This window comes from Paroedura picta, chromosome 4 (assembly GCF_049243985.1).
Source record: "Paroedura picta isolate Pp20150507F chromosome 4, Ppicta_v3.0, whole genome shotgun sequence".
NCBI lineage: Eukaryota > Metazoa > Chordata > Lepidosauria > Squamata > Gekkonidae > Paroedura > Paroedura picta.
Window position 1 is genome coordinate 96,385,115 of NC_135372.1, and position 15,036 is coordinate 96,400,150.

At 42.7% G+C, this 15,036-nt stretch overlaps 1 protein-coding gene and 1 long non-coding RNA gene across 2 annotated transcripts in view; both read right to left on the bottom strand.

Annotated features, from left to right (window-relative positions):
• The window catches only part of NUDT3 (nudix hydrolase 3), a 40,229-nt gene extending 25,345 nt beyond the window's left edge, over positions 1 to 14,884 (bottom strand). Inside the window, exon 1 of the mRNA XM_077334428.1 lies at positions 14,472 to 14,884. Coding sequence (XP_077190543.1) covers positions 14,472 to 14,570 — 99 coding nt within the window. The 5' untranslated portion in view covers positions 14,571 to 14,884. The remainder of the gene's footprint in view (positions 1 to 14,471) is intronic.
• On the bottom strand, positions 328 to 14,425 carry LOC143835938 (uncharacterized). The gene is made up of 3 exons (XR_013230417.1): positions 14,122 to 14,425; positions 4,957 to 5,120; positions 328 to 1,952 (listed from the first exon to the last, which is right to left on the bottom strand). It is a non-coding gene; the product is annotated as an uncharacterized LOC143835938 (long non-coding RNA).
• Positions 14,885 to 15,036: the final 152 nt, after the last annotated feature.

Sequence of the window (15,036 nt, forward strand, 5' to 3'; positions counted from 1 at the left end):
ACCCCTGGATCAGTATCTATAACAGACCTCATAGTGTGACAAGAATAGCACTTGTGTGCTTCTTCAATCAAGACTATGGACTCTGGAGTTGGAACATTTGATCTGGCCTAGACATAAGGCAAAAGTCAGACCAACCTTTCTCAGCAGAGTATCAGTGAAGCTCGGCATGACTGACTGACCACATGAACCCAGCATCCCTGCATCTGTGGGAAACACACATAGTGCTGGCAACTTCAAAGAGCATCCCCCTTCCCGACACCCCACCCCACTAAACCAGCAGATCTCAGAAGAAACTTCTTACTTCTAAAATCCCCTTCCTATCCACCCAACCTAATGCCAGCTTGCCAAGAGCCTTATTGCTTTATATAGTTATCCAGATCAAACCAGGTCCCAAGTTTCCCAGCTCATTCTCTTTGATCTTGGACATCCTGGATAAATGAACCTTTTGGGCCCACATAAAAGGGGGCATCTGCACTCTTTGTCCAAATTCCCACTTTTGCCTACGTGACTTTTACCACATACCTTCCCCAGGGAGAAGGGTATAAAACACCTTCTGCACTGGGGGGGGGAGGTGAGGGGGCTGCCTGGCTACCTCCTGACTCTGAGGTAAGGACCACAAAACAGAAGCCCCCCCCACACACACACACACACACAACCCCCCACTACCCTGCTAGCACCTGCTGCATGGACAGCTGCAGCGGGCTTTTTGTTTAGTTTCTTAAATAAAGCTATAAACCTTATTTTAAACAGTAATTGTTGTCTGCCTTGGATTCCTGAAGGGCTTAATCATCTCATAAACTATGCAAAACAGATCCTGCTAGTTATTCCCCTTTTCACATAGCTGATTCCCCTAATTTTTGATCAGAACATTTTGGGATAACAGAGCATTTTGCTTAACAACATACCTATAAACAAATATTGCAGTTTTATTTTCTGCCCTGATTCATTAGAGTTTCCAGGAGCAAAGAGGACTCTGAGATATTTAATGCCACTGAGCCACTTGCAACTGTAAGTACTGCCATTCTAAAGGTGGTGACAAATCAGATCTAGACCTAGCTGACAAAATGACAAAAACTTATCCTTATAATCTATCAACTGGTTCAATGTAAAAATCCCCTCATCAGTCCAATCCTTCGGTTAAAAAAACATTTCTTCTCAATATTTAAATCTGGATTGGCCCATAGCATTAATTTAGAATGTGAAAATGAATAAAATTCTACTTAAAAGAAACACCATATATACCGGTTAACTATTTAATTGTGCAATACTACAGAGAGAAAGTAGGACAACAGAATTTCTGGTGTAGATACAGTTGCCTACCCTGGTGCCTGCCAAGTGTTTTTAGAAAGTAGAAAAGGCCAGGTAGAGCTTTTGCAGAGCAGAATGCCTGACTGGCTGTGCACATTTATTTTAAAAGTGGCCACCAAACCACAAGGACCTTCAATGCATTATTGTGTATGCAAGAAATTATTTTAACTCAGAAGAAAAAAGGAAATCACGAGGCACATAGTAGTCTTCTCTATGTTTATAGATGAAAAGGTTATAACATAAAGTCTAAATGGTCAAACATATGATCAAACATAGAGTCAACCAAAACGGGATCCTAGGTTAAGTGACCCGCTTTCTGTTTTATCTTCGTCAGTGGTTGCTCTTCCAATATACTGTCGCAGTAGTAGTCGTAGTATCACATTGGCAAAATGCTCATAATCGTCTGGGGATTTCATAAAGTGCCCCATTATTTTAAAACACTACACCCATTTTAAACAGACTTCTGTCTGTAATGAAGAGTTACAATTAGAGTTATGCATAACCTCACTTGATATGATTAGTTCCACCTCCTGCAGCAGCCGTATTGTAGTTGTATCCTCCACCCTGTTACAGAATTTCAAAGGCATCTGCAAGCGTTAAAAGGTTGGCAACTGCTGACATATGGTAATGAGAGAGAGAGAAGCCTACAGGACAAAATGTACAAAGTGAATTCATGGGCAATGAAGAGAACATGAATTAATCCTGTGCATCAGGGGTGCATCACAGGATATATATAATGAATTATTTATGTATTTAGATTTTTATACCGCCCTTCCCTACGGCTCTGGGCGGTTTACATAAAACATTTTGGAACATTTACATAGAACAATATAATCAATATAACAGTATAACATTTATTTCTTAATAGTGAATTATCAGATATCTGATGGGTATGGAAAAGATGCACTTTTGGAATTAATTAATACATAAGTCAATCTCATTGTAACAGTTTTTAAACAACTCAAATGAGAAACTAATGAGCATTTAACAAAGAAAAAGAGGGGCTTCTTAAAACTAGACTCTCAACTTAAATTCTGCTATGTGTAAACTGAAGAAAGCTATCATCAAGCAAAAAGCTGATAGGGACGATTCAGATGACGCTGTGTACTTGAATTTTCAAATGTCTTTACCAAAGATCCTCCAAATAAATATAAAAATAATAGATTCTGAAAAACGAGTCTGTATTGCCAGTAAAGTTTAAATTACATCCGAGAACCAAATTACCAAATTATTCAAGAGAAATGGGGAACCCATAAGGACTTGTGAGGGAGGGCCTTATTTTTCCTCTCTTACTAGTTTCTCTTTACCTTCCCTGAAAGCCTTAGAAAACTCTAGCCATGTTGTGCAAGTCCTGTTGTTGGTTTGGGCCACGTCCAGTTGTATAGTAAGAATCATAGAGTTGGAAGGGGCAATACAGGCCATCTAGTCAAACCCCCTGCTCAACGCAGGATCAGCCCAAAGCATCCTAAAGCATCCAAGAAAAGTGTGTATCCAACCTTTGCTTGAAGACTGCCAGTAAGGGGGAGCTCACCACCTCCTTAGGCAGCCTATTCCACTGCTGAACTCCGACTGTGAAAATGTTTTTCCTGATATCTAGCCTATATCGTTGTACTTGTAGTTTAAACCCATTACTGTGTGTCCTTTCCTCTGCAGCCAGTGGGAACAGCATTTTGCCCTCCTCCAAATGACAACCTTTCAAATACTTAAAGAGGGCTATCATGTCCCCTCTCAACCTCCTTTTCTTCAGGCTGAACATTCCCAAGTCCCTCAACCTATCTTCGTAGGGCTTGGTCACTTGGTCCCAGATCATCCTCGTCGCTCTCCTCTGTACCCTTTCAATTTTATCTACGTCCTTCTTGAAGTGAGGTCTCCAGAACTGCAGACAGTACTCCAGAAATTTGTAATGACCTGTTGGAACCATTTCACTTTCCCCTGTACACTAATTCCCTTTCTATTATCCTAGCAGCCCTGATATCCTGACATTTCCTTATTTCCTTCTTTCCTTTCCCATTCACCAAGCAACCTACACCCTTTATCTGCCCCCCAACTTCAGCTCTATTTAATTTTATTAATACTCCATTTCTCCATTCTGAGAATACAAAGCAGTTTTGTAGAAAGATCTGGCTTGTTTGATTAATTGTCGAAGGCTTTCACAGCTGGAGTCAACTGGTTTTTGTTGGTTTTCCAGGCTGTGTGGCCATGGTTTGGTAGTTTTAGTCTCTGAAGTTTCACCAGTAACTGTGGCTGGCATCTTCAGAGGTAGGAAATGATGAGATGGGGATCTGTCCATGCCAAAGTTGAACATCTGTTCTAATGATTCTGGTAATAAATCTTGGTACTACAGTGGAAAACCTAATTAAAGTACATTGCAATAGTGAAAAAGCACATTAATATTAGGGGGAAAGAAGTTATCTACTAGCACATCTTTGGAAGGAATGCCTCAAAACCTGTCCTGGGCCTGTGTTGTTCAACATATTCATGAGTGATTTGGAAGAAGGTATAGAAGGGGTGCTTATTAAATTTGCAGGTGATACTAAACTGGGAGGGTAGAAAATATATCAGAACACAGAATCAAGATACAGGATAATCTTGACAGGCTGGAAAACTGGAGTAAAATGAACTGATAGTGATAAATGTAAAGTTCTGCATTTAGGTAGGAAAAATCAAATGCATCACTATAGGATGGAGGATACTTGTCCGCAAATGCGCATATGCGGAGCTGCCACGCAACCATGCAAGCGCTGCACTGTGGGGGAGAGAGGGAGGCGCAAATGTGCAGGCGCGACAGCTCCGCGGCCGCTTGTTTGCCGATGCCTACGCCTCCCTCTCCCCCCCCCCCAGTTTAGAAGAATAATCAGTGTTTGCAACTCTGTATCTTCTGTACTACCTATGAAAGGCCAGTATTTTTCATTAAGTGGATGCAGAAATGCAAGTAAATACAATGAACAGAAGAAGAAATTTCAGTGAGATATTTTTATTATTTGAAGGTTATACTGGGACCAGTACTATTACCATTCACAACTGACCTTGAGATTCCCCCCCCCCTCAAAAAAAAAGTAAGGGAGAAAAGAAATGAAGATGAAAAACACACACACACCATTTTTTTTTACTGAATAACCACCAGAATTTAGGGGACATATGAGTTTCAAAAAACAGAAAATCAAAGGGGGAAGGGCAGAAAGTTAAGTAATGGGAATACAGGATCTGGTCCATTGTAAGTAGTTTGAAATGTATATATCATTCATACAATTATAAAGATTAACTAAAGACTAGGAAAGAAATCATCCTGTGGACCTAAAATTATGATAACTGATTAGAAATTTTAATTTTAATTTTATTAAAGGTATTTGAAGAAACTAGTTCTTATAGCTGGTTTGTTACCTAATGAAAAAATCTTAAGTGTTTTAATGTGTTTGTATGCTAACAAAGTTGTATTTTAATCATTCACATTGCTATCTTAAATATCATTAATCTTTTGCACATGTACCAAGTATTAATAACATTTTAAAAATGAAATGCATAAACAATAAATCACACAGGGTGAGCCAACAATATATTTCAACTATGTTATTAACTTATAGCATGAAATATTGTGAAAACTATGCCAAGGTACTTAATTTTTTGGCAATGTGGCCATGCCTTCCTTACCTTCTAACCAATATCAAGAACACAATTTGTAGTTATGAAAACAAGTTTATTTCTACTCCATTTCTCCCATTTTTCAACACACAATAACATGGATGTGAGCCCTCTTCATTTCCCAGTTAAGTGCTGTGGAAAGCTTCAGGTATTTCCAGTTACCAATTTAATCTCTGTAGTACAAAGAAATGTTTTATTAAGTACAACCAGAGCAAACAGCATTAGAGCCCCTACGTGCTGGGACTGGATAAATATGTAGTCGTATAACATATGATTAGAAAACTGAGCAAGTTTCTACTACTATGAAACATTTAGAAACAGCACACACAGTTCTCCAGATCTGTCAAACTTTCATGTGTCCCACAAGAGACATGGCTTTGATCACACCAAAAATTACTATTGACGGAATGATATCTGTCATGACACCAAGACACCAATAAAGGAGGCATCTGAGGTCTGCAATGTGAGGTAGTCATCAATAAAAATTCCACCAACCAGCAGACGTGTTAGGCAGGATTCTTCCCTGTGTGGTTATGTCCCTTTTGTACATAACAAGGGTTTTGAGAAAAGAAAATGATTCCTCCAAAGATAAGAGGACCAGACCAACTACTAAAACCATCAGGGCTGATCTTATACTCCTTCTGAAGAATCACTGCAAAACTAACAGACTCCCCTGAAGAAGTCTGTTGATGAAACAATTTAGGAATTTTAACAAATACATGTTAACTTTTTAATCTTAATGTCTACTGTAGCCCTTTTATTTGTCCTCAGTAAATTTCAAACAGATATGTTCTTTCTTAAGGAAAACTAAAATCAAATTATGAAAATAATATTCTAATTCAGTAAATGCTACCTACATAATCCAACTGAGTTATGCTTTTGATGATCACATTTCAATGACAGTTAAGGATAAACTCAATACTTCTATTTATGGTTTTCAGAATCAGTTACCATTACTTACGTGTTCTGATTTTTCTTTTTAAAAAATAAGACAGCACTTCTCCAAATTTTCTGAAAGGCAAGTCATTATGGTATATACTCCTCAAATGTGTGAGGACACAACAGGAATTGGATCCTAGTACTCCACTCCCATGACCTTTCAGCAAAGTTATCAAATAGCAGAGTCAGAATGAAGGAGGGAAGAGACTGCCTGGCAAAGTTTAATGGCAAGCTGCTTAATTACAGCATGGATAGTACAACTCGCTTCTTTTAGTCTTATTTCCGCTCACCTTGGCAACAAAGAAAGGAACCCACATCAGTGGAAAAGAAGCAAGGATAATCTGCATGGACAATCCCTATTCACATCATACCTTTACCTAATTTAGTGGAAAGAGATCACAAATTTCATTTATGCAAATTCAAAATGCATTTATGCAGTCTCTTCATCAAACATTTTGCACTGATGATCAATTTCCTCATCATTTTTCCACCTCTTTTTTTTACAGCGCACTGAGGACTCAAGTATAATGTGCTAAGAAAAGTGACAAGAACTGCCAAATACATTCTATACATAGTTGTAATTCCAAGCAAGTCTACTCAGATTCCTCCTCAGAGGTAGTCAGTGGGGCTTACTCCCTGGAAAGTGTTCTCAGAATTGCACTGCTAATCTGCATATCTTCCTTAGGCTCTACAAATAAGTTCCTCCCCCACCCCCCAAACTGTAGGGAAGAAAGAAGTGTAGGGATTTGACAGCAATGGGGAGAAAGATTTTTCCCACCACCACCACCAATTTCTAACTCTTAATAGCCTGATATCTGGCGCATGTTTATGTGTATGAAGTACAAGGGGGGAAAGTTGTTGCTGGTTCTGTAGGTAAGCAAGAAAAAGCTTCAGTAGACAAAAGAAAGTTTTGGAAGTGGTTTGCTTTTTGTCCTGTCAGGCATGACTAACAGATAGCGATGAAAAATTTCTAAGTATCTTTTAGTTGGGGAGGGGGGGGAGAAACTTGGGAAGAAACTGAAATATGATGGTTATCACACAGGGACAGACTTGTGTGGTTTCCTCCTATTGCTGCTGATACAGAACAGGTTTCCACACTAGGTTTCCACATGTCAGGTTTCCCTGCAGCTTCTCTGCCCCAGCCCCCACCCTCCAGCAGCAGCCAATCCTCCAGCCTAGGCTAAAAGGCTTTTTCAGATTTATTAAAATTGGCAATCAAATACTATTACATCAATATAACATTATAACTATCAGTGTAACAGGTTCCTTGAATTCCTTACTTCCATTTTTTTTAAGTACTAAGTCTCTCCTCACCCCATATCCACACAAGTTTTAAAACAAAAATGAAAGTTTGGCATTCAGATAATATTTTATATAGATTGCTATAATTTTATAGCAATACTAGCCTGAAAGCCTGTTGCGTCCAGGAATACAACGAGTGCTAGCAGTGGGCACCCCCAGAGGAGGTCGCTGCCACCCAACCTACCGCTTGCGGTGGGGCTGATGGCAAGGCAGTCAAGCAGGGCATTGCACTGCCAGCTGGGGTGACAGCCCCGCAGCTGGTCGGCCCGCCATGGCTGCTGGTGACTGGGTCAATCGGTGGCAAAGACACGGCACCACGGGAGCACCCTCCTCATCAGCCAGGCAGCATCTGGCCATGAGACTGGCAGAGCACCTCATGGCCGGCTTCTGGAGGTGGGGGCTCCAGGGGCCAGTCCAATCCGGGAAGGCGGAAGTGCAGATTGGACACCCGGGCGTGTCCCAGAGAGCGCTCCGCCCATAGTGGCTTTTCAGAAATAATAGAGCTACCAATGGTAAGGATAGTGAAGTGATATTCAATTGAAACTCTGCAGCCAATCACATCCCTCCCCTGCAGCCAGTAACACACACACACACCTGTAGTGTACACCTACAGCCCCCACAGCACCATATTAATCCCCAGCAAGGAACACAGATTTCAAGTGCTACAGTACATGGCTAATGCTCTATCTCTGTGGCTCATGCCATGCATTCTTTAGACTCGCCCTTGAAAAAATTTCATCCATTTTAGAAACCACCCCAAAAATTTAGAACCCAAAATTATTTTTCAGCCTCCAGAATGTTATATTTTTAACAATAAAATATTCTGATTATTGCTACCACAAAATCTAATCCTAAAGTATTTACCACTGCTTGTCACAGCTGTAACAAAAGGACTGTAGTATATAAATAAATACAGGGTAACCTGGTTGTTATCAAAACAAAAAACTAACCTCCATCCCTCATCTAAATAAGCTTCATAATTCTACAGAGAATCACCAAGAAGCATTTATAATAAATGACTGCTTAAAATAGTAGGTGCCACAATGAAATTTCTAGGCATCCTGGCACCAGGGATTTGTTGAGCGCTGCTTAATATTACAGAACTTTGAACTGTGGTAGTGGGAAATGCATCTAAAGCAGGGGTAGTCAACCTGTGGTCCTCCAGATGTTCATGGACTACAATTCCCATGAGCCCCTGCCAGCAAATGCTGGCAGGGGCTCATGGGAATTGTAGTCCATGAACATCTGGAGGACCACAGGTTGACTACCCCTGATCTAAAGGACATTTATAACCACATAGGAGCCAAACAGGACGAGAAGCCAAGGAAAAGAACAAGCATTTTCGTTCCAGTTGCCCAACACTGTTACAGGTACTCAGTTGCCCAGGATACAGACATCAAAGAAGAGGCTATAGTCCCACAACCAGAATGATATCTACTCCTCTGAAATATGTTACTATTGCTTTGCAGGAACACAGCCCCATGGAGCAGCCCCAGCAGAAAATTCAGCCACAGTTCCAACACAGCTCCACACAACACATGAATAAGTGCTGCTTCAATAGTTATACCCCATCACCTATCAGAGATATTCTACCATGCAGGAACCCAAAGAAGGAGAAGAGGAAACTGAAAAACACTTGCTGTTTTGCTGGTACTGCTCCTCAAGTCCAGCACACTCATGGATATGCAGTGACTGGAGCAGCTGAACAACAAAAATTGCTTCGGAAGAGAGCCAGGGATAAGGAGCCATGGGGTATGGGGTATGGGGAGGGGGGGGGGGGAGAGATGGAGGCTCTCCAGTCAAAATGACAGATGCCTGCAGCAGCCAATCAGCATGAGCAGCCCACCTTATTGACTTTGTGAGATGAGACAAAACTTCAGCTGAATTTGGGACTCTGTGGGCAGGTTCCCTGGGGAGGAAACACAGAAATTTTCTAAATAAATAATGTGGAATTGGACCTTGGGTGTACTGTTCCACTGTGCCATGCCTGTCTTTCCCCTGTCGGGTTATATTGTTAGCAACAACATTAGGTTTTCCCTAGCAGCCCTGATGTGCTCTGCTATATTTCATTTCTGTGTACTGTGTTAGGTACAGTGCTTATAGAACTGCTCCCAAGTGCATGCGATGCAGGTTCAAGGCCAGCCTCTGTCTCCTTTTTGCTACTGCCCCAATTGCTGCTGGGCAAAAAGTGAGCTTTGCCTTCTGACCAGCATCACGTTCCTGGTAACTGAGCTCATGATTCCCATCTGATACATAGGCGCCTTATCTCAGTGAGCTATCATGAGATGTCAGGATTGCCTTTGTGAAGGGTGCAGTTATGTTTTGTGCTGCTGCTGCCTCAGTATTTACATTCCTATCACCAGGCAAAGGACTAATACCCCAGTCCTGGCAGTGGTCTGGCCAACTACACACCCTCTTGACCCATGTTCCTCGTGGCTGGTTAAAGCTGGCAACAAGGAGATCCAGAGCCCTCTCCAGGTCATTAGCAATCGTTCCCTAACCTTGGGTATATTCCCAAAGAAGTTGAAAGAAGCAGTGGTGGGGCCTTTATTTAAAAAAAAAAACAAGAGCTGGATACTGCCGACCTGGCCAATTACAACTCAGTTTCACACCTAGCGCGTTCCTGGGTAAGGTGACTAAACAGGCATAACAGGATAACTCAAGGGATTCTTGGAAAAACTTCAGCACTGAACCCTTTCCAGTCAGGCTTCTGACCTGGCCACGTGATGGAGATGGCTCTGGTCAGCCTGGCAGACAACCTCTTGAGAAAGCTGGATCTCAGCACATCAGCACTGCTGCTCTTATTAGATGTGACAGCAGTTTTGACAGTTGATCACAAACTACTGCCCCATCACCTACCTGATACAGGAATTAGAGACACAGCCCTTAAATGGCAGGAGTCCTTTCTCAAAATCAGGGACAGAGGGTGGCAGTAGGGGAAAGTATGTTCCAGCATAGGGGATCCCACAGAGAGCCATTCTTTCCCCAATGCTATTTAATATCTATATCTGCTCCCTTGCCCAGCTGATTCAGAGTTTCAGGCTGCGGTGTCATCAATAGGTGGATGACGCCCAGCTATTTCTGTTAATGGACACTCCCAGACAATCTGGCCAAGTACCTATGGGCTGTGGCAGATTGGCTCAAGCTGAAGTTGAATCCAGCCAAGATGGAGGCCCTCTGGCTGGATCAGCATGTAGAGAAACGGGATAGAGCTCCCAACAGTCGATGGGGTGCAGTTAACACCTGTGCTTACCATCAAGGTTCTGGGTGTGATTTAGGATCCCTCCTTAAAGCTTGCCTGGCCTTCTTTTATCTGTGTCTGGTGAAACAGCTGGCTTCTTAACACTTGGAGCAGGACCTAGCCAGAGTGATCCATGAGACGTTCACCTCTAGATTAGACTTCTGCAGCTCTCTCTATGTAGGGCTGCCTTGAGACTGCTCTGGAAATACCAAGTGGTCTAAAATGCAGCAGGAGTCCTGACAGGGACTCAATGGATAGCACATGTAACACCAGTTCTCACTCAGCTGCATTAGCTCTAGACAGGAGACCCAATAAGGTTCAAGGTGCTAGTATGAGCCTCCGGGGAGGGCGGTCTAGAAGTATTATAAATAAATGAATAAATGAATAAATGAATAAATGAATAAATAAACAAACAAACAAACAAATAAAAATAGTATTAATCTGTAAAGCCCTAAACATTCTGGAACCATGTTTTCCCTTACAATCCTCCAAAAGCCTTAAGAGCTTTGGATCAATATCTGCTCAAGGTCCCTGACTCAAAAGGGTGAAACTGGCCTCAACCAAGACTAGGGTCTTTTTGGCCCTGGTCCCAGCTTTTATATCCATTATTCTTTATTAACCGCAAGCTACTTCTCATATATAAGAGGTTATTTATGAAATAGAATCACTATTGATATAACTTTTATTATATGTTCATTTTTTAAACCACAGTAGATTGTGCCCACTGAAAAGGTACCTTTCCATCAGCAGATGAGGAAGATTTTGCCAACACAGCCACCCTATCAGATCTCAATACTGGCTACCATCCTGTTTGCAAGAATCCCCTAATCTCCAGAAGCAAAATTTCAGGAGGCTCAATGGCCAAGGAAAACAGAAATATTAAATTCTGCAAGTTTTTAGCCACTCACTATTCACTAGAGAGAAGGAGTTGTACTAATTATTTTGAATGTTTATGTTGTCTCTACTTTGGATACTGGAGAAAACTCACTAACATATATTTGAATAACAACCACTATTATTCAAAGCATAAATTAATTAACATCATGGCAATATTGTTATTTCTTCATACCATCCAAAAAGTTTCATTCCAGTTCACTTTCCCCTAGTAAATGACCCCCTTCCCATTCTATTAGATACAAACATACTGATATACATCTTGTTATTGTTATTGTCATGTTCAACCCAACGCGACCCCATGGACAGGCCTTCCTCCAGGCCTTCCTGTCTTCTTCCATTCCTCAAAGTCCATTTAAGTTTGCACCAACTGCTTTAGTGACTCCATCCAGCCACCTCATTCTCTGTCGTCCCCTTCTTCTTTTGCCCTCAATCTCTCCCAGCATTAGGCTCTTCTCCAGGGAGTCCTTCCTTCTCAAGACATGGCCAAAGTATTTGAGTTTCAACTTCAGGATCTGGCCATCTAGGAAACAGTAAATCTATTGCAGCTAAATGGAAACAATGGTAGCACCCTGTAAGATGTCAAAGGTCAGAACTTCAGACTTAAGAAAAAGAGCCAAGGAACCTTATTTCTGGTATACTACTAAAACAGCTTTCAAGCAAGCTTCTGCTCTATTGCACCACCCTGCAGCTCATGTACTGCGATTTGCAGCAGACTAGTATCAGGCAAAAGAAAACATGGTCGCCAAAGGATCCGATGGTTCAACACAATCAAAGCCAATACAGGGATGATCCAGTGTTTCTCATTAACACAACTGAATTTCAATTTCTTCAGAAAATTAGCTAACGGGTAGTTGTAGTTAAGATGCCTTAGGCTCACATCTGCAATATGAGTATAGTAAAACCTGACCTACATCAAAAGGTTCTTAAAAGGATCAATGAGAAAGAGTATTCAGTGTTTTACATGAACTACCACAGTCTGCATAAATATAGATTTCAATGAAACATACATTTCAATGAAACATGTTTAACTTAAACATAAAGGAACTGTGCAGCATTTAAAGGCAATATTCCTTTATGTTAGCCTTTCTCAACTTTTTTACCATTGAGAAACCCCTGAAATATTCTTCAGCCTTCGAGAAACTTTAGAAGTAGCATGATGGTGCAGAATATAATTGGGAGGCAAAGCTATGTATACACCCACCCAGGGACCCTCTGCTTCCCACCCCCTCCAGGTCCATCATTGGCCATTTTTAGGAGAGGGGGGAATGGGTCGACATGATCATAAAACGGCATATCACCCAATAAATGTTTAACAAATGTAAGAAATATATAGAAAATTAATTAACTCCCACCCATTCAGGAAACCTTTCCAGGGCTGTCAAGAAACCCCAGGGTATCACGAAACCCTGGTTGAGAAAGCCTGCTTTATGTTTTTGCTGCAAAAGTCTAAACCCTTTGAAATGTATTCTTGATAAATTGCATAGGAGCACATTCTTTATAAAGATTCTTTTGGCTTGTTTGATAAATTAGCACTCCAAATGCCACAATAAACACTATCTTAAAAGAAACTATTTATACAAACACGTTCCAATAAACAGGCAGAAAACTTTGCTTAGGGTGAACTAATCTAATTTCATCTCAGTTCTTCTAATGGTAATTTCTAGCAGGAATCCATCCTTTTTATTCCAGTCTTTTTATAAATCCAGAATCAAATTTCTTTCTGCCAGGTCATATGATGTGCTTAACTGAGCGTGGCAGCAGTAGGCCTCTGCCAAATCCCATGCCATGCCATACCAGTTCATGTCACCCTTAATTGTTGTAAATCTTTCATTCTGCGTGCTTTCCTGGGGGGAGGGGGTGTTCTTCCAGAGCTATGCTGAAGTCTCTCATTTTCTTAATTCTACTTTGGAGGAGCTATTCCTACACTGAATTCAGTTATTTTGCTGTCAAATTGTATACACATTACATCCTAGAAGTCAAGTGTATCCAGGCGTATTCACCTTAAGGACAACCAAAAATGAGGAAGAAAACCCACAAAAGGTAATGCTTTTATATTCTAAAATGTTAAAAAGTATATTCTGCTTGCTCATGCCTCTGACTAAGGATGGAGACAGGAAGCTGGCTGATACTGACATTCTGTATTCCATGGTGGAAGCACATATAACTTTAACAAAATTCTATAAGAAAAGGACAGGTTCCTACTTCCTTTCCAGCCTTGTATAACTTGGCATCTACATAGGCAATTCTTACTGATCTGCATACTTAAGGGGACACTGCAGGAGTTTTACTTTTTAAAATGTAGCTTCTTGAAAGCTACATTTTTACTTGTATCCTGTTCAGCACTTTCCATTTTCATATCACCATTTTACCTCATCAAAGGCTGATTAGCACATCCATTTTCCCTTCCCTTCCAGTAAATTCTTTCACAACCTAACCAGAAGTCTCTTCAGAAATTAATTTCTGATAATAATGAAGACTCAGGCACAGATCGGTTTTAAAAAAATTAGTTCTTCCCATTTAGCCCATATTCCCACACTCATTTACTCCAGAAAGTCTCAGGCCAAGCTTGCTTGGGAACAACTCCACTGAAATACAGTGGATCCTCTGTCTGCTCCGAAATATAACACCATCTCCTCCATACACCTTTCCCAATCATACGAGAAAGTACGGGCGGCGAGCCTTCCTTCAATGAATTAGAGGGCAATTTCTCCTTTTGGAAGCAGGTTGCAGCTCCCGCCCCCGAACAGGTGTTAAAGAAGAGGCATCGAGTCAATTCTCGCCTAGCCGCTACAGACCTTCCTTTACGCTTTCTGCAGAGCAGGCACACACAACACAAGTGACCCGCTAGCATGCGCCCATTCTTCAATTCCCTTCCTCCTCGTCGCCCCGAGAATCCTCCAGGAATCCCCACCCTCCCAAGCGCCTCCCCTCGCCGCTCTCTCGGTCTCTTTCAACACCACGCAGCCGCCTCCCCCCTCTTCATTCCCCACACCCGAGCCTCCGATTTGCCACACCTCCTCCTCCTCCTCCTCCCTTGCCTGTCGCGTCTCCCATTACTATGCCTCTTTGGACGCTCCGCTTTGCCGTTCAGTGGCCCCCCATCCCCCCCCCTCTCCTCCGGTGCCCGCTCTGCTTCCTCACCCACCTCCTCCTCGCTCTCGTTGCGGAAGCAGAGGCAAGCCGCCCGCTTCTTGTATCCCTCTCCGTCGTAGGTGCGAGTCTGGTTGGACTTGAGCTTCATCATCCTCTGCTGTGGGGAGGCGGGGGGGAGACCCACCCAGGAGGCAGCTGCGGGATGAGCCCAGCGAAGGGTGTCGTCGGCTCCGCCGTGCGGGGCGGCCGGGGTCTCCCTGCCTGAGGGGGGTGGGGGACCCGCTCTCCCGGGGAGTCTGTCTCACGCGCCGGGAGGGAGGGGAGACCCCTCTCTGCGGTCGCTACTGGCTACTAATGCCACCCGCCGCCCGCCGCCTCATTGCCCCGCTCAGTTCTTCCCACGACGGCACCGCTGCTGCTGCTGCCAGCGCTCCGGCCACCGCCGCCAACGACGACGACCGCGACGCCATCTTGGGGCATGCTACGTCAACGGCGCAGAGGCGGCAGGCGGAGAAAGGCGCGGGCCGGCCCTTCTCGTCCAGCCCCTGCTGCGCAGGCTGCGTAAATGAGGACTGGAATCGCTCGCCCCTTTCCACGCCGGACACCCGTTATAGAGC